The following is a 23,956-nucleotide window of genomic DNA, read 5'->3' as shown; positions in this document are numbered from 1 at the left end:
TATTCCCTATTTAATTTGAGTAGAATTGAAAGCATTTAGGGCTGTTGCCTGCATCAGCTGCAGTGCCCATCACCTCCTAAGGGAATTACCAAACTGTTGTTTTTCCAGGGAACTGTGCTGTCGAAGTGCTGAAGAGTTTCAACTTTCCTTCCTTTTTCCCCCCAGCACTATGATGTACAAGTGCATTTCTGTGCCAGGGTGAAGGAGGGGGCAATGCACAATACCAGGCCATGTGGTCCTGCACAGGCACTGCCTGCAGAACCCGGACCCAGCTCTGTAAGAACAGGCTGAGCAGGGCTGGCTGGACGGGCAGCAGGCCACCGTCCCTATAGCTCATGGGGCTGTATGTGGTGAAGCAGTGGGTGCTTTGGGCAAAGATAACTGTTATCTAGAATACTAAATTTAAGTATTATGTAGCTTGATGGTAAGCAACATAATCAAAGGATTATAACAGAGCTTAGCCAGCTGGAGCAATCAAAGGAATTTTGCTTGCTTCATTTTAAGCAATGAGGCACTCTTGAAAGGTCAATGTCCACTGGTGTGCTGCAACAGGCCACCTTGGCTAAAATCACACACGTATGAACCCTTTTAAACAGGGCAACTTAATTCAGTCATTGGAGTAGAACAACAGCAATTACTCATCAAGACCTACAGACCAAAGTCAGAGCGTTGGTAGATCAGAAGGTGATATTAGCAGCATTTATCAAATCCATCTCCAAGGCCCACCAGAGAATTCACAGCTGTGAAAGGGAAATGAAGTTTCAGACCAAAAAAAGGAAATAAGCATAAAGAAATGACCTTAGAGAATTAAAGTATGTGGGCACTGGTCACTGTAACCTCCTCTGCCAAGCTGGGGTAGCACACGATTATTTTTTTCCAAGCGACTTTGGAAATACAGTGATTTCATCCAGCTCTCCAGTCAAGGAAAAATATTTAGAAACTGATTCAGCAGTCTTCTGACTTCAGATGAAGGTCTGTGGAAATGCTGATCCCTACACTTACCCATGAAGATGTCACACACAGCAGTTCCCCAGCCTTATTTGAAAGCGACTATTTTCTCCAGCTAAGACTTTGTAAAATGTTCCATTACTGTGTATTCTGAATCTTAATAAAGCCATTCTTTAAAATCATGTTTCACAGAAAAAAAAGCCAAAATTATTGACTATAAATGTACCACTTACACTGCTCTTGTATATTATTGTATTTCTGAGAATTTTTCTGTACATCCTGAATGGCAGTGTTGTCAAATCATAAATTCCTCCATAAATGTGGATATGTGGCACACAGAGAAACCGTACCAACTACACCTTTCTTAGCATCAGAATAGGCATGGGCAGTATAAGACTGTCAGCACGAAGACTCCCTGTGCCTGTATTAGTTTGATTTCAGTGGAAGCTTCCCCAGGAAGACCCTGTTTTGACAATACACCTCCCTCTCTCAGGAGACATTCCCATGGTTTAAAGGACATGAACACTTTCTAGGAAGTACTCCAACTTTTTCAGAAAACTGCCCTGGAAAATACATTTAAAGATAGTATTTCTGTAACAGAAGTATTTAAATAGCTCAAAATGCCTGGAAGGAGCAACACTTTCCCTTGGTGTCTATTGATTGCCAGAATAATTAATGGAGACTGCTATTGGCTCTGTCTCAATAGAGCTCCCATCTCTGTCTCCTTGCCCGATTCCCCACGTTTCTCAGGCTCCTCACACCCATCGTGAGCAGGGCTGGAGGTGGCTGCAGCTGCACAGTGTGAGGACCACGACCAGAGACCCTGCTCAGCACAGACTCCACGCCATGACAGCAGGTCAGTGGCGTGGTGCTGACCTTCCCGAGCGGTGACATGTTCAGCTGAGGAACGTGCTCCGGGCTCAGGGCTTGAACCAGCACCAGGGCCTAATACAAACACTTTTCAGGGTGCATGTGCTGCAGTAGTTGAAAAGACACTCACTGCCTTGTGGTGTCTGTTGGTCCTGTAATACCTGAACACTGACTTAGACAAAACAGTGCTGTCAATCTTTTCCCATTATGTACCCCCTTACACTTTTCCAGTGAAGGCTGTAGCCCTTTTAGGTATGTCACATGCTCAGATTTTGGTTATCCTAATTGCCCTGTGTTTGCTAGTGAGAACAATTCAGTGATAATATTTCATATCTCTGTCATTACTCATTTGCAGTTTATCCAATGACATATCAACCAACCACTAACTTAAGCAAATGCAATTCCAAACGTGGGAATGCTGTTTTTGAGTAACGGAATAGAGCACAAAGCCATCTTCCTACTAGTACTTTATAAAAATCAGGCATCTCAGATGACCACCTTAAATAAAAGAGGCAGTTTCAGGATGCATAAGATTTCCTTATGACCAGCCCTAGGTAACAATGGTCCTAAGCAATCAATTTCCTTCCTCTATCCTAATTTGCCCTTATACATCATATTCAAGATTTTATCTGGACAGGGGCTGGTTGTCTCAGTGGATAAACCTCTGCCTTTTCACCTCTGGGATCATGGTTCAAGTCAAACCCTGATGAAATGCACTTGATCGTCCTAATCTAGTTCTTAGTGGACAGTATTCCCATTATCTTTAAAAGGGTCAGAGCCAAGGCCATTGGGAAGAGTGCATTGCGCTGTATCTTGTCTGTTGATTAATACATTTTCAGTGATGCCAGATCCTTAACCTTCATGAGCACACATATTCTCACAAAAAGCTTAATAAAGGTGCCTCATGGACTAAACCTTTCTGTTCAATTTGCATATAATCTCAGGATTTCCTGGGAATATTAATAAAACCACAAATACATTATTCATAATCAAAAAGTATGTTTGCCTGAACTGTTTGTAATAACACCCCTAAGTTAATCAGCATGATAACAGATCACTTTAAATCATTACTTGGCATAGAACAAGACCTTGATAATCCATTTTTACGGCACATTATAGCTTTCTCCTCATATTATATCAGTTGAAACTAAATAGACAGACAAAATAAAGGGAATCTAACCTCAAAGGCTGAGTTCACTGTTCAAAACATAGAAACTGAATAAGAATGTGCTCTCTGTAGAAGTTTACCGTTTGTTCTCTGCAGCAAGAGGTCTGCTGAAGGACCACTGACAGCAACGTCAAGCTCGTAGCTTATTCGTCCCCACTGTAATAACAATTAAGATAAGAAATGGAACCAATTCCATGACTATCTAGGCTGGAGATCATTGGGCTTTCCTGCGTCACCATGTTGAGTCTGTGTTGGTATTAACTCTACTGACACCACCAGTGTCCTCTGAGCCATCAATCACCCAGGAGCTGCTGTGGGCTGGTACCCTTGGTCCAACCTCTCCCGGCTGCCAGCAGCTAAGGTCAGGGCTGCCCAGGGATGGTCCCTGCTGCAGGCAGCAGAGGAGAGCAGGACACAGGGACAGCCACTGTCAGCTCAGCTTTGTAATATGTCACCAGTTCCCACGAACCTCCGCGACAAAGGAGATTATGATTTTAGCAGGAATAACACGAGGCTCAACTCCTAAAACAAACTCACAGATCACATTCATTACACAGTTGTGGTCAAAATCTTAGGGACAGCATGTTAATTTCTATCTGGGTTGATTCTTTAAAATGATTGATAGGAAAGATAGAAATGTATGCAGCACTTCTCATTCCTGATTGTGGTTAAAGATTATAAAACTATTTCTAATAATTAAATAATTCCCCTGTAGTCATCACAAGTTCTTACATGCTTACAATATATTTATTTAACTGACTAACCAGTTCAGACCAGAGAAGCCTCCTGTGTTCTCTGTGCACTGTTCATGGGCACGTGTCTGCAGCAGCAGGACACAATCGTGCTGCATAGCATGGCTTGGCTGTAGCCCATCACCAAATCAGAGGAGCTCAGCTTTTTCTAACCCAAAACCAACAACTACAGGCTGGAGGAGACTGGATGGAGCAACCTGACGAGAAGGACTTGGGGGTATTGGGTGAGGAAAAGCTCCCCATGACCCAGCTTCACAGTGTGCACTTGAGCCCAGAGGCCTCCCGTGTGCTGGGCTGCACCCCCAGAGTGGGAGCAGCAGGTCGAGGGAGGAGATCCTGCCCCTCTGCTGTGCTCTGGGGAGACCCCCTCTGCAGTCCTGATCCAGCTCTGGGGCAACAGCACGAGAGGGACGTGGAGCTGTTGGAGCGAGGCCAGAGGAGGCCACGGAGCTGCTGCGAGGGCTGGAGCAGCTCTGCTCTGGAGCCAGGCTGAGAGAGCTGGGCTGGGCAGCCTGGAGAAGAGAAGGCTCCTGAAGGGGAGACCTTAGAGCAGCTCCAGTGCCTAAAGGGGCTCCAGGAAACCTGGAGAGGGGCTTTGGACAAGGGCCTGTAGGGACAGGACAAGGGGAATGGCTTGAACCTGCCAGAGGGGAGATTGAGATGAGCTCTGAGGCAGAAGCTCTTCCCTGTGAGGGTGCTGAGGCGCTGGCACAGACTTTTCCCAGAGAAGCTGTGGCTGCCCCATCCCTGGCAGTGTTCAAGGCCAGGTTGGACACAGGGGCTTGGAGCAACCTGCTCTAGTGGAAGGTGTCCCTGCCCGGGGCAGGAGGTTGGAGCTGGATGAGCTTTAAGGTCCCTTCAACCCAAACCAGTTTGGCATTCTATTAACTTAAACTGGAACGTGCCTGACACTAAGGTGAAACTCTGCTTATTATGCCTCCTCTTGTCCCACCTTTCTCACTGCCGCTCTGTAACATCCCTCTCTGTAGTACCAGACACAACAGTTCTGTTGTAGTTACAGGAGTTACACCCTGGTCCACCTGATGCACTGTAACTTTGATGTACAATTCAGAACATGCTAATTAAATATTAAGATGGTTTTGCATTACTGCTACAATTGTTTTGTCCTTTTTCTATTTCAACTCTGCTGGATAAATCTGGTGTTCCCTTCTGAAATAAAATGACACAGAACGGATGCTGCGCCTGGAGATAACAAATACAGGTAATTGCTAAGCTAACTTTGGAATAAGCTGTGGATAAATCTGGATAAGCCACAGATTAGTTTGGAAAAATTAGACCTGACAGATTACTGGATACATTTCAAAGTGAATTTCTGTTGAACGGATAATTTGTATCTATACCACATTTTTCATAAAAAATACTCATTTTTATAAATATATCTTAAGATTCTTTTTTTGTTGATTACAATGTAAAAAAGAAGGAATAACTGTGTATGGACAATGATAAAGTAGCCTGTTGATAATAAATATTTGTTAGGTCTTGTCACATCTGTACACATTCCAATGTTACTGAAGAGACACCACACTGATAAAAAAAAAAATACCCTCAGAAAAATCAATGGATTTTGAGCTAAAGCAGTTGCTAAACACACAGAAAACATCTTTATCCAACAGCCAGAGTGCTGTGAAAATTCCCAAGCCTTGCATTGGTACAGCTAAGGAAAATTTAATCTTCCCAAATACTCATCAGGGCACTCCATCCTGCAGACCTGACAGCTCCACTTATAATTAATTATACAATTTCGATGGGAATATCGACTAAACAAAGCTATAAATCATAGAAAAAGTCAATAGGCATGGACACATTCAATCATGTCCCGACCAATGATTACTACTCTTAAAATACAATAATTATTTTCAGGAGCCAGCTTGAATTAAATTTCTGTCAGGCTGGTACAAGACCGGCAGTTGATGAAGGATGCGATGGATTTTTTGGGTTGAATTCGGCACAGAGACATTTATCCTTTTAGATAGGTAGTTTGTTTTTAGTGATCATGGTGCTGTGTGTTTAACTAGACCATGAAGATTAGATTATCTCCAATGGCTCATTATATCGTTTATCTTTTCCTTCCATGTTTGATCTGGAAGATTTCCTGCTTCTTGATGCATGAATGAAATGACTGCTGATTTTGAAATGGAATGTGCTTAAGTGAGATTCTGCCTATGCCTTCCCACACCATGTCCAGGTATGGAAAGGCAACCGCAGTCATTGGAAGCACCACCAGGATGTGGGAAATGGCAGCAGCAGGAGTAGCTTTGCTCTGCTTCAGAAGCGTACCGGGAAAATAGAAAAATGACACATCTGATGGGTTTAAAAAAAGTTAAAAAAAAAATTATAATCATACATGTAGAGGAAAATCTGGGACTGGGACGAGATTAGTATGGAAACAGGAATTAGTGCTATTACTTTGAACTAAATATCCCCCAAACTGCAAAACATCAGTAAGAGAAATGTCCCGTATTTCCAAAGGATGCATCCACCTTGTAAATTTAAAAAAGCAAACCCAAACCAAGCTATCTCACAATAGCTGTGTTCTGAAGGGGTGCTGCCTGCAGACATACATGCCCCACACAACAGACATGCTGTGAGAAGGGACAGCAGTCCAACAAGCAGGATGGACGTCAACAGATGGCTTTGACACACAGAGTTTTCTGCAGGTTTTCTTTGTCTAGTGCAACCTGCCCTATTTATATATTTCAGGATACTCAAGAGACCAATGCCATTGGCTTCCACACAAGATCTGGCACACGCTAGCATAGCTCTGCTGATGACAGCAAAGCTAGTCCAATTTTCACAAGCAGAGGGTCTGCCCCAAGACATCTGCAATAAGGCTCCCACACACAATGTGCACATTCCTGATGTTTATCTGTGCGCAACTGTAACTGTTCATTTTTGTTTTGGGCTTTTTTTTGATGCTTAATGTTGTTCCTTTAGACACATAACTCCTAGAAACCTCAAATGAAATTGAGAAAGCTGCAAGCAGTGATACAGAGACCTTCCAAAGTGAAGCGGCTACGTTTTGAAATAAAACCACCTTAAAGAAGATACAAAGCCATTCTTCACAGAAAAATCACAGTCCTCATTACAGCTCAGAATATCAGTGTTCCTGTCTGCCTTCTCCCCATAGGAAGCCCTATACGATTGCCCAACCAGTGCCAGCCTGCTGCAGGCTTTGAGCTTTCTATTCTATTTAGTCATGTGTTTTTATTATTCTTTGTATGCTCAGCAGACCCAGGTATTTTCAGAACAGCTTGGCATTAAGGGCTTTTCCTGACTTACTGTGGTGCACAATGAAGAGCTAGGAATGAAACAGGATGCTTGAAGAAATGCAGACCAGGGGACAGAGAAGAAAAATGTATTGTCATGTACATTTAATTTACGATTTTTTCTATGAAAAAGAAGGTGAAGAGATGCCAAAGTTAAGAAGCTGTATGCAAGATAACTGGCTAAGTGAGGAGCAGTTACTGTGTTAGATGAATTCTCTCTTCTTCTGTAGACAAGAGGGCTGATAAGGAGAAAGGGCTGGCAGAGAAACACAATCTGTATGGGAGTTTCCAACTTATTCCTTCAAAAGTGTTTAGCAATGAACTTACCGCAGTGCCGTTGTTATCTCTAAATACATCTTGATTAAAATAGTCAAAGAGCTTCTTTTCTAATTGTAGCATAACCTGAAAAAATATACAGGAGAAAGGTCAGTGGAGCTCCTGGACTCAGCTCCCCAGTGCATAGCTGCTGCAACGACCTGTTCGGAGACATGCAACCCTTGAAAACCACGTGGCAGCTCCCCACGTCTAAAGCTCCTTGTCAGCCTGGGTGACTGGCAATCACTTACAGAGATCCAATTAACTGAGCATTAGGTGTGACAATCCAGATCCCTCCCCTCCCGTTAAATTATCAGCTGGAAACAACTATATTCCTGCTTCGTGGAGCAGGAAGGAGTGCTGACAGCGTTTCTGTTTACCCAGGGGACAGAGGGCATTCCGCTGTTTACCTTTCGGTCATTATCAGATTCCCGAAATATGAGCTTGACCACTTCATTGGTGTCAGCCGCCCGCACGGTCTGCATCGTGGCCTTCGCGCACAGCGTCTAACGGAGAGCAGAGGGACAGAGGGAAACTGCTTTATACACAACGTAAGGCCACATTTAATTGAACTGTATCAATGTCTGTATCTTCAGTGCACACCTGAGAACAGCATCCACTGTAGGTCAAAGCACAAAGCATTGCTCATTTAAGTCACTTCCCCTCATGGTAGATTTAAAACCCGTTATTACTTTTGGAGAGAAATAGGCAATAATAAGAAAATGCCAATCAGATAAGGCAAATATTCATTTACGTTACTACCATGCACCCAGGTTCTTTCACAGGTCTTGACGCTGTATCGCACATCAGGTGTAAACATCCTCAAAGGCCACTTCCTACACTAATGACACCACAGCCCTGCTCGTTTCTGCACTGCGTTCTTAAAAGCTGATAACTGCATTGGCATGACAGCTCTGCAGGTTGCCTCCTGACTGTAAATACTTTGGTCTTTTCAATTCATGTTCTAAGTATAATTTCAAAGTCCAAGCAACGCTCATGCAACCTGACAGTAAGTGTCACAGTTTACTCTGGAAAGCGAATTCCCCATCCATCATCCTTTCAAATAAGAGGCAACATCACATCTCTAGGTACCACAAAATCATAGAATCCCAGACTGGTTTGGGTTGGAAGGGACCTTAAAGCTCATTCAGTGCCAACCCCCTGCCATGGGCAGGGACACCTTCCACTAGAGCAGGTTGCTCCAAGCCCCGTCCAACGTGGCCTTGAGCACTGCCAGGGATGGGAACATTCCAGGGATGGGATATTTTGAGGACTAGGTGCCTGAAACTTATCACCAATCACCACTTTACCAGGCACAGACGTATGAGTTTCGAGGAAGTGCCAGGCCTCAGTTCCCTTGCCTTTCACTTGTTTTGGGCCTGGTTTCAGCGTCCATCAAAGCTGCCCAGAGATAACACAGAACAAGTTGTTTGAAGGGCTTGCTCTGTTGCACTGTAACAGGTGGAAACCTGGAGCTTTCAGCAACGCATTTGGGCATGTATTTAACTTAAAAACATACTTTGGATTCACTGAACCTGTAATTTTAGTGAAGCTTTAAGTATGTTAAGTGCTTTGAAATGTGGAAATGGACTACATCGGAACTGAGGGGCGGGCAGGCTTCACCAAGTGCTCAGGCAAAGCTAGTGGGTGGTGAGAAACTCTGCCCCAGCCCATCTGCCTCGTGCTGGAAACCACAAGGAAGGGGAATTGAGAAAACCTTGGTGTTACTCGAAGGCAGGGAGTAAGCAGTGAAGATGAGCACCCACACCCCAAGCCAGTTCAGCATCCTCTGCTACAGCCACGGCACGAGGTGCTGACAGGATCCTCCTACAGCCATGGATGAGGACATTGCCAAAGACTATCCTGGACAAAAGCTTATTTTGCTGGAGGTTCTTAACGAAAGCACAATAAAGAAAATAACTCAGTCAAGAAGAGGCAACAAGGTGACTTCCCTGCTCTGTCTGTTCCACTCCTTTTCATAATGGCCAGACAACAGATTTTCATTGTGCATAATATTCACTTATAAGTATATTCTGTAGTAATAGGGTAGTAGAATTACACATCCTACTACATGCTTGTCTCACAAATAGAAATGTATATTTATATTGAGATTCATTATTAGAAGTGCAGTATCTATCAGACACAATGCCATGAAGCTGCAGCATACTCCTTAGCTCCCAATTCTGAATCTATTCCAAGGGAAGAAATACATGCCAAATGTATTTAAACAAAAATCCACCTGCTTGCAGGTATTTCAGATCTCAGCTGAGGTGACCAGTGCTACAACAGGAACAATCTGTCAATGGACTTTTTGCCCCCATTTGCTAGAAAGACATCAAGGCCAGGTTAGATGGGGCTTGGAAGGTCTAGTGGAAGGTGTCCCTACCCGTGGCAGGGGGTTGGAACTGCATGAGCCTTAAGGCCCCTTCCAACCCAAACCAGTCTGTGATGCTATGATTAAGAAACGATCATTGATAACAACTGTGTGTTGCCACAGTACAAACAGAAAGCAACAAGCCAAGCCATTGCATCTTTAAAGGACAATTTCATTGTAAAATAAAATCTGAATCTGATCTTTTCTTCAAGCCTGTGAACTGAATGGGGGCCGATTCTCCATCTCAATGAATAAACAACGTCCCTTCCTGACAGGTATTTCTTGTTTCTTCTCCCACAAAAAGCAGTGCCATGTCTACAGATTACAAACATCTAACTCTGGGTTTATCCTAAAGACCCTGGCACACTCACAGCACTGATGGGGCTGAAAGTGACTGTGAAATCAGACAGGCGTGCTGGTGACATGCACACAGCTGTGAGCTGCCTTTGAGAACTTCACCCCTGCTGCGGGATCTTTAAGAAAGGCTTGGGAGGAGAGAGGTGAGGGGCTGGCAGGAGCTGAACCTGCCTCTGCCTGGGAGGAGGAGGAGAGGCACACGGGCCACCAGGGAAGTACACGTCTCGTACCACTTATCTGCACGTCCGGTACCACTTATTTCCAGCACATCCCTCGCATCCTCCCCATCCCGCAGGATCCCTTTTGTCCGTCGCACACGTAACTACTGCTCTGCCATCTGTGTCGGTGCGGACCCGGTGAGGTAATCCACCAGCGAGCCATTCCCAAAGCGCTCCCTCTGACGTGGGCCATTGAAATTCAAAGCACAGATGAGCTAATCGGGTCAAGCCCAAAAAAATAGCGCTTTGGGCTCATGTGTCACAAATCAGTCTGCTCGCCTTTAACCAGAGCACCAGATTAGAACAAGCACCCGAACAAACCAAAGCGGAAAACCCGCCGCTCTCTAAAGCTGGTTTCTAAAGCCCTAACAAATCGCTCCATCTTTCACTCATTTAAACTTTCCAAATGAGGGTCAATACGGTCCCCGAGCATCCAAATGCTAATGCGCTTAAGGGCGCTTAAGCAGCTTTCCAGAGTGAATGGGCCAAAGAAGGGCTCGAAAAGACAAGGCAGAGTTACTGTCACTGTCAAAAAGTCATTGTAGCCACCCCCGGAGTGGTTGCAATTCAAGAAATTCATGATTTCTGTCTCTTAAAGGCATCTGCTTGAGAACATTTTCTTTTCCTGAGCTGCTTTATCTCACAACTTCAGGCCCGCTCCCAAAGAAAAAACCCGCGATCGACTCTTGAGAACCAATACAGAGAAAGGACCCACATACCTTATTGCTTTCAAATTTCACATGCACAAAACGTTACCTTATTCACAGACAAAAAGTGATTGGGCAAAGGTTCATTTCTTATACAAGCTGGAGCACTCCTTTTTAACTCCTTTCAATTTCTACAAAGTCGTAGTCACCCAAGCAGAAAACTTTGGGGAACATGTGCCCTTTGAGACAAGTCTACTCATGAAGGGATTTTTTTGTTGCTGGTAAAGGAAATCAAAATGCTATAAAAACACACTATTTCTTTCTGGGTATTCCCTCAAAGGTACCCTTTTACAAAGTCAGAAGAGGGGAAATCAGATATCAAAACTCTACCCATGTTATCTGTTTAAAAACATCTTTCTTTGGAAACAACATCTGGTTAAAAAGTTTGCAGGAGAGCGGGATTGAGAGCCGAAGGAGAACTGGGTATTCAGCCTGCGCTTAACCATCATTGCTGGGTCTTACTCCCACTTTCGCACACAATGTCCATAGGTAGAAGCTCCACGGTATTTTTTAAATAATCCTTTGTAATCATTTATGTCATCAAATTGTAAATCATAGCAAGAAGTTTTCTGATAATTGCCTTAGAATGTAATAAAAGTGTCCTGCTCTGCAAAGCAAGGAGTGAAGGGCTTTTACATTGGCAAGAGACAAATCTGGAATTTCTTCTAAGCTCTGCAATCCTCAGAAACTGGAAACCTTTTGATTTACAGCATAAATGTATTTACATCAGAATACAGCTGCTCCCATAGATATATATCACATCAAAATGTTTTAGACTGTTTCTGCATACTTACAGTAAAAAGAGATAAAGGCATTAAAACAATTGTGTTATATATGTAAACCACACACAATATTCCATAATATATATTGTAGAATTTCTTTTTCTCTCATGTCTATATGGAAAGCCTCTGCAGGGCTGTGACCTGCTCTGCTGCCCCTGCCAACAGCGCTCCTCTGCTGCAAACCACACCTCGTGTTTCACTGGTTTTGCGCTCCTGCTTTCTAAGCATCCTTCAGGCTCCCAAGGCCCCTCCCGACGTGTGACTGAGCCCCTGAGTGTCTGTCACTGCTGCAACAAACTTTTCGGGGGTGGGGGGGAGCCCTGGGGAAAGGAAAAAAATCCACGCACATATAGGCTCCAGCTTTCCTATCGCCTCCTCTACTGATCCTGAGGATGTGCTCCCCAGTGACCTGAACACCCCCCTTGGGACTTCCCAGTACTTCGAATTCTTCTTAAAAAAAATAAAACTGGCACTTGCAATTTCCCAGAAGCTGCACAGATTGAGCCATGTGTGCTGCTACAAGTGCAGGAGAGAAGTGCACAGTCTGAAGAATCTGACATGAGCCAGCTGAAATAAGGGCCTGAGCAACCAAATCAGTTAAATAGAAGATACTTGGTTTTATTCTGGTTACATACACTGTGGTACAGGTACCATCTGACAGTGAAATGCTGCTTCTGAAATGCTGCTCAAAACTCCAAATTAATCTGACACTTACTAAATGAGGAAAACCAAACAATTTGTTATTATCATCTGGATGCAAACTGTATTTGGAACAACCAACAAGGTAAAAGATTTGTTACTTTGGGAATAACAGGAGCATCTGCCTTGTTTGGGCTCCTCCTCACGTCTGAGGGGCCGATGTGATTTCCTCCACAGCAAGGGTAACTTTCTGAGTCAGTGAAGTTGTGTGTTTAGCTCCAGGATGGGTAACACTGTGCTTTTTTAACTACTTGCCACTGAAATGGAGACCTGCTTTAGCTCGCTCTACACAGGGTGCAGAGGCATTTGGCCACAGAGCTGATGAAAACAATTAGGAAATGACAGAGCCGAATTCCCCAATCGAAAGCAATCAAAACCATCTGATGAGACACATGCTTTTACTTGAAAAAATATCCCTCAGACTGTATATTAACTTGTGTTAACTTCACTTGTGTGTAAATAGCAATAAGGTCTCAGAGAAGTTACTATGCTTTTAATACTAATAAGCTTCCAGGAGCAGGAATTTAACTTGGCAGTGAGATAAATGTTAGCTGAATAAAGAACAAATATAACAAAGCATTAATGAGAAGCCACTTGAGTATCAAGATGCAAAACTGCTTTCTCTTTGAGTATTCCCAGAGGGGTGAGCTCCCGCCCAGGGCAGTGGGATGCTGAGGGGCTGGGTGGGGTGGAGCGTGAAGCCTCTGGTGTGCTTCTGCTAATGTACGGTCTGTCTTTTGACGGCAAATCCATGCCAATCACATGTCTCTGGTGCCTGTATTCATTCCAGGACTGATTGAACCTTGCAGGCAGTTTACAGCAGCCCCAGTTCTGCCACCTGTGAGCACATCCTAGAATGGTTTGGGTGGGAAGGGAATCACAGAATCAGCCAGGTTGGAAAAGACCTTTAAGATCATTAAGTCCAACCGTTTCCCAGCACTGCCAAGGCCACCACTAACCCATGGCACTGAGGCCCTCATCTATGCAGTATGGGAACACTTCCAGGGACGATGACTCCAGCACTGCCCTGGGCAGCCTGTTCCAATGCCTGACTAAAGCTCCTCCAGTTCCAACCCCCTGCCACGGGCAGGGACACCTTCCGCTAGAGCAGGTTGCTCCAAGCCCCTGTGTCCAACCTGGCCTTGAACACTGCCAGGGATGGGGCAGCCACAGCTTCTCTGGGCACCCTGTGCCAGCGCCTCAGCACCCTTCATTCTTTACACCATCGGTAACCACATCAGAGAGGATACAAAGCTGCCATACCAGGGGTGGTGAAGAGATGCAGTAAGTAGAACATGCTACCCTATTGCCTGCTCTCCACATCAACTGTTTTACCCCACAACAGCTTTTTATGCGTTTCCTGTCTTTTTACTGGATGTTGTGCATGTGTCATACAGGTACTGATCTGCCAGTCAATCTGACCATCTTATCAGGGAGATTATAGTAAACCTTGGGTCCACATCTTGCACAGTATTTTACATAGATATCCTTCATTCATTTTATCCAAAAAGCATGTATTTTAATGTGTGGATAAGTGCTCCTGGGAATAGGTGAATTAAAGAGTGAAGTTAACTCAGAGGGAGGGTGTTCTTTTCCCATCTATGGGAAATGATGGAAGAGTATTAACATCTCTCCCACTTTGGTATACATACCTGAGGTTATCTGATGAGGTGGAGGGCACACATCTGTCTCACAGTCGTGCTCAGACTTGGCAAGAGCACAGGCCTCAGCTGCTAGCAGCCCAGAACACACTCGTGCCTCATGCAGGTCACCTTCACCTTCAACAGCTTCAATTCCCTCGTTCTTTAAGGGACATTTATTTTGCTATTGTGCATCACAGAAATTAAAACAAAGTTTTGTACTTCTCTGCATTTCTTACTTTGTGATTAGAAGCAGCCAGTGTCTGCCTAAGGGCATAAAGGCTTTACACAGATTTTAGGTAGGGAAGTGGTTTGATTTCAGAACTGCCCGACACTTCAGGTTTTTAAACTCAGCTCCAGTTTTCATTTCTGAGGATAAGCTTAATAGCAGACAAGTGCAAAAATACTATTAAACAGTGTAATGAGAGTGCATCACGCAATGCATAGATGACACCTGCTGTTTTAATTCCACTTTGTGGAAGCCAAAGGGTGTCACTCTTCAGAAGCCAAGCCTTGATCCTGAACCGTGTCACGTCATTGATTTGGTACAAAACTCCTGTTAATTTAAGGGGAAAACTCTGGAATTAACTCTTTTTGGCAGTGCTAGTTGGTGGAACAAAATGCTGCATGGGAGTTTCTGAGGCTTGCTCTATGTTCTGAGTGAGATAACATGGAATTACTGCATGGAGCACTGGCAGCAGCCGTGGTGGGCAGTGCACCTGTCAGTGCCATGGGACGGCCAAGAACAACACTGACAGACCCCAGTTACTGTGAACCCTGTCCCATTCTGGAATCGAGTCAAGAAGCACCAAAGAATTCTGTTAAGTGTTGGCTTAAATTCTTGGTACTTCATGTTACTGCTCCCATGTTTCATTTCTGACAGCTGTAAGAGATGTTAAGAGTCGGGCTAGTTCAGCCTGGGGAAGGGAAGGTTCTGGGGAGCCCTCAGAGCAGCTCCCAGTGCCTAAAGGGGCTCCAGGAAATCTGGAGAGGGGCTTTGGACAAGGGCCTGGAGGGACAGGACAAGGGGAATGGCTTTAACCTGCCAGAGGGGAGATTGAGATGAGCTCTGAGGCAGAAGCTCTTCCCTGTGAGGGTGCTGAGGCGCTGGAACAGACTTTTCCCAGAGAAGCTGTGGCTGCCCCATCCCTGGCAGTGTTCAAGGCCAGGTTGGACACAGGGGCTTGGAGCAACCTGCTCTAGTGGAAGGTGTCCCTGCCCGTGGCAGGGGGTTGGAGCTGGAGGAGCTTTAGACCCCTTCCAATCCTGTCTTGTCCTGTTCTATCCTGATCTTCAGAATTCCCTCCAGGACACTGCCTCCAGTGCCCGAGTCCAAAGCTCAGCTGCTGGCCAACAACAAAAGGCAGCGCAGCCCTTGAGCAAGTAGAGCAGCACAGCTGATCAGAGAGAGAAGGCCTGGAGGAACAGCAACTTCTCATGGCTGGCTGGGGATCTGGACAGATTTAACCCAGCCACGAATGCCAATCTGTGGCTTAACCGGCACCAGCGGGTGTTCGAGCACCACTGAGAGAGGACACGAAGCTTCTGTGGTCCTCTGCTCAGATGGACCAATGATCCTTCTGGATGGACTGGGATGGGGACCCAACTGGGCAAACAACCAGAAAGCCTATTCTACAGGATTTCTGAAACACAGGTGAACATTTTTAACTTGATTCAGACATGCTGAGAAGTACAGAGAGCTCCCACTTACACAGAGAGGGGGATAAATGCAAGTTCAAAAGTGTTAACACAACATCATTTTAAAGCCAACAGCTGTAGACCACTTGGTGAAGTGCTATTCTTTCTGCTGTATCTTTAAGTGCTGTTAAATTCATTTGTCACTTGATCGAAAGCCAACAGACTACAAATCTCCCAATCTCTCTCGCACTGAATAGTGACAGGAGTATTCTGTTCTGCCATAAGAAAACGCTTGTGTGCGTCTCTGTCCGCAGTCATACATGCTACTTTAACTCATCTGCCTCCCCATTCTCTCCAGCCCAGGAGGACAAATTGCTCACTGTGGCTCCCTTTCAGAGGCAGCACAGTGCGCAAAGAATCATGACTGAGCAGAAACACAAGGAACAGGCACATAAAAATTCATCACTTTGGCCTCCTGACCTCTTGCCACTGGGTTTGGCAAGCCCTGTCTCAAAAAGTAGCACCAAGGGAGAGCTAAGCAGACTGGCTGAGTGAAATTACGGACAAAAAATATCTTGGACGCAGGAAAACCCCACCAGATGCTTCATTGTCTTCGCAGAGAAGTGGTGCTGAAAAAGGGGGTGATCTACCACATGGCATATTGGGTGGAATAAGTAGTGCCATTGTTTCAGAGCAGCTCTGTCACTTTACTGACTGCAATACAAAGAGGTGTAAAGCAAGATTTAATCCTGACTTTTTAGTTAGCAGATTAAAACCAATCATGCCAGATGTCCACAAGACTGTTTAACATACAGAAAGCTTTTTCATACTCTACAAAAAAGTGAAATCTGTAATAACTTCTTCTTTATTTCCTCTAGAGAGGCCTTTTTCACTCACTTTTAGTCAGAAAAAAGGGAGATGTTGTAATGGATTTTAAGATGTGCGATTAATTTTTACTTTTGCCTTTGCTCTTTTCCCTGTTGAGACAAAGCTAAACAAAGTAAATTCTTTCACCCTGCCAAAATCAGACAGGTATGCCAAAGAGAACTGTTGCTATGGAAAAGCTGTGATTTCAGAAAGAATTTATACCCATGAGACCAGAAATGGATGTTACCAGCAGTATTCACAACAGAAGTTAAAATTCCTCTCCGTAATACTGGATGCGATGCAAGATATGGAAGTGTGGTTGTCAGCATGCTGATAAGTGAGCATACAGGCTGGTAAATAAGCATACAGCTGTTTTCCCCCCCAAACTGAAATTGCGCTTGGGTGTCCTTTGCAGAGGTGCCTCTGCACACGTGGCCTATGCCCAGCCCAAGGTGCCCTGCATGGCCCTTGGGGTAACCCTTGTTGTACACAACAGGAACCTTGCAGGGTCTGTGATTGCTGGTGCTGGTCTGGCAGCACTGCGGCGCGTGCTGGACCTGCTCCGGCACTGGGACAAGGCACCTACTGCAGCACCGGGAGCTGCGACTGGCTCTAAACCAGGAGTGATCACAAGTGCAAATACCTACTTAGCTACAAATACCCACTTGGTGCTTTTATTTAGTCACCAGCAGAACTGTCGAACACTTGGCTGTGTGTTGCTTTCTCCTTTTTCTATTTATAGATGAATTAATCTCTACAAATACTGCCACAAAGATATACATTCAGTAATTATTGTACTTTTAAAACATGTCTGGAGAGAGGCTTTGGACAAGAGCCTGTAGGGACAGGACAAGGGGAATGGCTTGAACCTGCCAGAGGGGAGATTGAGATGAGCTCTGAGGCAGAAGCTCTTCCCTGTGAGGGTGCTGAGGCGCTGGCACAGACTTTTCCCAGAGAAGCTGTGGCTGCCCCATCCCTGGCAGTGTTCAAGGCCAGGTTGGACACAGGGGCTTGGAGCAACCTGCTCTAGTGGAAGGTGTCCCTGCCCGTGGCAGGGGCTTGGAGCTGGATGAGCTTTAAGGTCCCTTCCAACCTGAAGCATTCTAAGATTCTGTGATTCTGTATTTAGTATTTTTTCTCCTATATTACAAAAACAGTGCAAAAAAACCCCAAACCACCTGCATATTAGTGCCCCCCTGAATTTCCAAAATTTGGCTGAATTTAGCCAAAAATATTGCTAAATTCCACAAAAAATGAATTTAGTTTCTCATAGTAAATTGCAAATTTAAGAAAAAAATATTTAAGAAAAATAATGGCTTTAATCTTCGGGAAAAAGCTATAGAAAAAAATGTATTCCCTTAAAATTCTGGTATTAGACTGATTTGTATCACACACACCATTTACTAACTCAGAAGCTATATGGCAGCAAGATAATGCCTTGCTTGGTATTCCTGATCTAACGGTTGCCCATGGAAAAACTACAACTCAAATATCTCGTTTGTTTCCTTGTCACACACTTTAACAAAACCCTCATTATAAGCTCCTAAAATAAAAGTAACTCTTTAGTGAATCGCTGACCCAAACCAGTGTTATTAAAACCACCTTCTCATTTTACATTTAGTCAAGACCTAAATGAAAACAGTTCAGACTGTTAGGACACATGAACTGGCAAAACCCTGATCTAGTTGTATTGATAGTATGTTAAGGATGGACAGAACTTTCAACTGGCTTATTAGCACTTAAATACAGGTAAGCTCTTAGTACTGCCCTGTTAGCACAGGTGTGGAGAGTGCTCTGTTGCACTGTCCAAGGCAGCTGTAGATCTCACTGCAGATGTCCTTCCTCCTGCCACCAATGGAATTATTCTGCATCCTTTAAAACTTGGGTGCCACTTCTGGAATTCAGGTGAGACCAAATGGGAAGCCTCTTTGTGTAATCATGCTTTACGGTACTAAAAACTATAGCCTGATACAAGCCTGGTGCCGCGCTTTCCTCCTGGAAAATGGATTTTGTTACGTTAATTAATTAAGCTGCACTATTTGTCTTTCTACTACCATTCCTACAGTATCCTTTGCAGGTCTGGTATCACAGTGGTCATTTTGGACAAGTAGAGGCCCTCCCCTATGTCTCTCTTTTTGCCAGTGGATTGATGGTGACTGAGAGGTGTAACACACTTGCTTTAAATCTCATCCTCCTGCTGAAGAGACATGGGCAGACACCATAATGAAGATGATGGCATTTCCTTCCTAGCAAAGTCCAACCAGAGACTCCCAAGCTACTGCAGAGGAATAAATCAGCTAAGCGTAAATTTGACTAAGAGACTTCTGTGCATTAAACACTGATTTCACCAGTACCAATTCCACTTTGGAATCTGCTCAACTCTAGAATTATCATTCTGCTCTCTACTTGTGAATTTCTTCAAGCAAGTCTTGTGGGTGGCCCTCAAGATACATTTTACCAATTTTTCATGCCCATCCCTCGAAATGTGACCCTGCTCCTGTGCTTTTATCTCTCTGACAACTTCACACAGGAAAACATGCAGCCCCTCTGATAGCATGAAATCGGAAACAATAGCCTCTGGAAACAAAAGGGGGTAGGGGGGCAGGATACAGTCCAGGTCCTGGCTGATTTTAGGCACAAACAGATGTTCATAGGACCTGAAACCCTGAGCAAGCTGAAAGGAAAAGCTTGTAAAAGAAATGGACCTTAAAAACAATGTATTGAAGAGCTTTAAATAAAGGCAAAGGGAAAGCAATATGGCTTTCAATGATAAATCTCAGCAAAGAAAACCAAAGTGGCCCCATGAATTTCAATGATGCATTTTTCTTTTTCAATGAACTCTACAGCTCATTTTGAAATCTACAAATTGCTCAGATCTCAACTGAGTTTACAAGTCTCCCATATCCATTAAAAGGTTACAATACCGGCATTTCTCGTTTCTTGTAACTAATCACCATAGCTGGGAACACCCAGTGAAGTCCTGAAATATCGGCTAATGCTATTATTTTAAAAGCTGCTTATAGCTCAACAAAGAGGAATATGCTGAAAGAATCTTGATTGGAAAAAATCTCCAGCCAGCTCTTGGAACAAATTATGTTCAATCTCCTTCTCTTTCATGTGCACAATTTCATACTCACAAAGTCCTACGTAAAGAATCCATGAGGCCCTGTCCTGAATTGGACCTGGGTTCTATGTCACAAAAGCCAATACGCACCATTTACAAATGAAACAAAGTGCAGAATCACTTCTCTGACTGAAGTTTGTGCTTTTGTGATTAAAACTCTCTTCCTCTTTCTTGCAGAGCCTGCCATCCAAAAGGCCTGTGCCATGCTCCAATGCACAAAATACATGTATTCATTACAGGAGAAAAAAACTCCTGGAAAATTTGGCACAAAGGCAGGCGCATAGCTTAAGTCCCCTTCAGGATAGCCCTCACTTGAACTCTCACATTTGCATAGATTTTACGTATTGATTGTCTCTGCCAGGAACAGAGTGGATAACTTAAAAGAAGTGTTTCATCAGCTGTTTGTGGTCAGGTGCAGTGTTAACTTGCTAATGATTAGCATCAAAGAGATGCATATGGTAAAGAAATAAAGAAGTGGAATCTTCATTCACCAGCATGAAACTCTGCAGGAATAACCTGAACGAAAAGCAGAGCTGAGACAGGAGATACCTAAGTCTGCTTAAGAAGCTTTAAGAAATTACAAGTCAAAACTCAACCCAAAAGTGACCGTGCATTTGTCAAGTCTCATCATATATAGCACAGACCACCCCGTTGCACCAATTTCCTCCTGAACTGAAGCAAATGGCACCTTTCACTGAACAAATCCTCAGAAAGACATTAGCTCTTGATAAGATACGGGATATCCACCAATTCCTCTGGCAGTCGCTCCAAGAACAGGACCTCATATGAATCACTCCTGTGGCTAATTTCTCAGACATGATTTTTCATTTGACATTGTCTATTGGTACCTTCTAAATATCACTCAGACATGAAAGAAAAGGGAACATTGCTCTAAACACGGCAGAACATGGAGACAGCAGCCTTCCAACTGCAAACTCCTGGGAAACCCGCTTGGAACTACCAGCCAGGGCTGCTGAAGTTCAATATAATGGAGGTCTAAGAAGCCAGGTTCTGCAAATCTGATACCTGTGAAAGGAATTCCTCTGGCATCCAGACCTGACCTAGGGTCTTGGGAAAAAGATAGAGTGCCTTACTCTCCTCTCGTGCCAAATCATGCTTTTTCAGCACATGAAGATGTTTGATGGATGTCAATATCCCAGCTCTGCAGCCACGTGTAAAATGCACCTAAATATGCACTAATGGCACATGTCATGGCACTGCCATGGGAGCTGAGGTTGAGCTGTCACCTTCAATGTCTCCTGCTGCTCTGCCTACTATGAACTCCCCAGTGCTCTGCACATGCAAGCACAGCCCAACGCAGTGACACAATGGTACCTTCCCAATGAACCTGGTCTGCCATGCAATCACTTGATCACCATTTTCATCCAGGTTGTTAATCTCATGACAAACTGCCTCATTCAAGCATATTTTGTGACTGCATTATATCTTTCATTTTTTTCCCGCTAACAACTTTTCCATTAGTTTGCCTGAAATGAGTGTCAAGCTAATGAGCTTTCAGCTAGTGAGAAGCTTGCTCAGTGCTTCCCTCCTTTCCTCCCCCTTAACTACAGGCACAAATTTATCCCTCTTTTAGGATTCTGCAATGTCCCAATTTGTTCTAAACCAACATTAAAGACTGTTGGCTACAGATGGACAATTAAAATTGACCACATCTACCAGCTGAGCTCCTCCGTTACTAACACACTACTGTATGCTTCATAATCTTCATGTGATAAGCGTTTTCTGTTTCTGCATGTAGAGCAGCAATACACGCAGAAGATCTCTGCAATTTCTGAAGCAGCATTTTCAGTTTTATTAAGTGGATGAAATAGAAGATGTAATTTTTTTGTCCTACTTCCTAAATGGAAACCTGGTCAGATACAGTAAAATATTGATCCTGCTCTAAATGTCTAGAAGTAATGAACACAGCAAATGATACTCCTGACTAGAGAAAAGAGAAAGAAATCACAGAATAATGAAGGAACAACAAAACTGCTGGAGTGATGATCTGGGAGGAATCCAACTCCATACTGACCAAAGCTGCCCTGTGCTGCAGAATGTCCACAACTTGCCCAGGCACCTCTCTGCCCAAGTCCATGGCAGCCTCACATCAACACACACTGAGCACTGGATTCATACAGACATATGGCAAGGTAAGAAGCTTGCCAGTCCATTCAAGGAAAACACTAACTCTGAATTTTTTACTATCAGACATGCACAGAGCTCCCAAACGTGGCACCTGCAATGCCCACGTCCTCGTGAAATTCACACTTGTTAAAACTGCAAAAAGCAAAGGCGGATATGAAAAATAAATCGTGCTGGTTTATTCAGTGACGTTTACAAGTGGGTAACACTTGAAAGAGTTTTACTTGATGGGCCTTCCACACCTGCTGAAAAGGAATTCTCCTGTCTACGCAGTGGACACTCACTACACCCAGACTTCGGGACCACCTTCAGATATTTCAGAGTGGGAAAACCCAAACAGACCAGGGTTTTGAATGGCATTTATAAATATTTTTTCTGAATGAATGTCAGTAACACAGTATTGCTTGTATGCTGCAGCACTGAACTATCCATAACATTTTGATTTCAGGTCTGTAGCAACTAAGCAACCAGTATGATTTGCACTAACTGGAACATGTTTTACTCCATAAAAGACACCCTTTAAATTCTTGGAACTACACTAAATGTGCAGGAAATTCAGCTGCCAGTATGAAAGGAGTTTAAAATTACCATCACAAACCCACAATAAATTAGCACACAGAGCTGCTCCGCTTAAATACTGTAACATTACAGGCTGTGACGTCAGGTTTCTAGGGAAAATCGTTCTAGGGAAATTATTGAAGGCAGGAGCACTGTTAATGGTAACAGCCCACATACACCCTTCTGTATCTTCCCAGGGCACACTCATGGCTGAAAAAACCCTGTGCCAATTATTGGCAAAAAAATTCAGTGAAACAGCCAACTGCAGAGAAACCATTGGCAAAAATTGCCTTTCCTTTCAATGGGCACAGGTTTTCAACCAGAAATTCTGACAGCAAGGGGTCGGTGCAAGCTATTTGCTAAAACACATACAATATGCAGTATCTGGCAACTGCTTGAGACTTCTGTAGAGACTAGCTACAATAGAACCACAGCCTTAATTTTGTCTATCCCTGCTTTTATTGTTTGCCATTGTTTCTTAGAGTTATTCTGCTGTCAGTATTTGAAGAACAGAATCCTGTTTTGATATTGATTTCCTAAAGACTTCGAATCACTGTCTTCATAATGCATATATTTTAAGCCAAGTGCATGCAAAAGGTGGAGGTGAAGCTGCTTATTGAATTAAATCAATACAAGCGACCAGATTGGCCATTATCATCTAGTATTCATTTTATATAATGTAAAATACCCGGTGGACAGCAGGAAAACAAATTTCCATCCCACTTTGGCAATCTCTAATTTAAATCTCTTGTACACTCTGGACCTTTGGTGTGCTTGAGTTCAGCTGTTGTCACTCAAGCATTTAGCAGATACTTGACTTTCCTCCAGCACTGGTAGTGGCTGGGTTGCACAGTGCCACCTCCTGTGGTCTTTCTATGGTTCACACTGAAGGGCAGAGAAAGCAAGCAGTGGCACCCGCACTCTGGAGCTGTTCTCCAAGGGGAGCTGAGGGGCTGTGTTGCAGGGACTCTGGGACTCAAAAACCCCCCAAATGACAGGGAAATACAGGATCCATATGGAAGTCCAACTCTATCCAGGTTAAGTTTGTGCTTCCGCAAGCTTAATGATAGTACCGCAGTTACACTGTGTTCAGGCGAAAGCATATAAAGAATTATATTATTTTCAGGGAAGCATTAGAGCTATATGGATAAAAGTAATCTAGAAATAGCACTACAGAAACACAAAGTGATTTCCATAAAGACTTCATCCAGGACATGCATTTCTTTACTGTCTCTGTGGAAGCAAGGTGATCTGAGTGCCACACAAAAAGCCTGCTAGAGTGGCTTAATGCAATGAGCAGCAATGGTGCTGTAATCCAGGTGCATCTTGAATGAATCCTGGAGCACTCTATAGACCTTTTTTCCACGTTGAAGGAATAGCTCCCAAGGAGCACAAAGGGCTTGACCCTTCATATACTTTCCGTATGGGACTACCTCCGGGACCCTGGAGTGCTACAGCGGAGGTTGAACTCAGAATTTACTCCTACCAGGATGCCACTTCACGTATA

General features: G+C 44.0%; 1 protein-coding gene across 3 annotated transcripts in view; it reads right to left on the bottom strand.

The window, feature by feature from the left end:
• The window catches only part of INPP5A (inositol polyphosphate-5-phosphatase A), a 222,461-nt gene that overhangs the window by 31,893 nt on the left and 166,612 nt on the right, over nt 1-23,956 (bottom strand). For all 3 annotated transcript variants that reach the window (XM_030486241.1, XM_030486240.1, XM_030486239.1), the window contains exons 10-11: nt 7,751-7,846; nt 7,353-7,427 (exon numbers count right to left, since the gene is read on the bottom strand). In XM_030486241.1, the coding sequence (XP_030342101.1) occupies nt 7,353-7,427; nt 7,751-7,846 (171 nt within the window). The remainder of the gene's footprint in view (nt 1-7,352; nt 7,428-7,750; nt 7,847-23,956) is intronic.

This window comes from Strigops habroptila, chromosome 5, assembly GCF_004027225.2.
Source record: "Strigops habroptila isolate Jane chromosome 5, bStrHab1.2.pri, whole genome shotgun sequence".
Lineage (NCBI taxonomy): Eukaryota > Metazoa > Chordata > Aves > Psittaciformes > Psittacidae > Strigops > Strigops habroptila.
The sequence above is the reverse complement of the archived record's forward strand: the minus strand, read 5'-3'. Positions and strand labels throughout refer to the sequence as shown.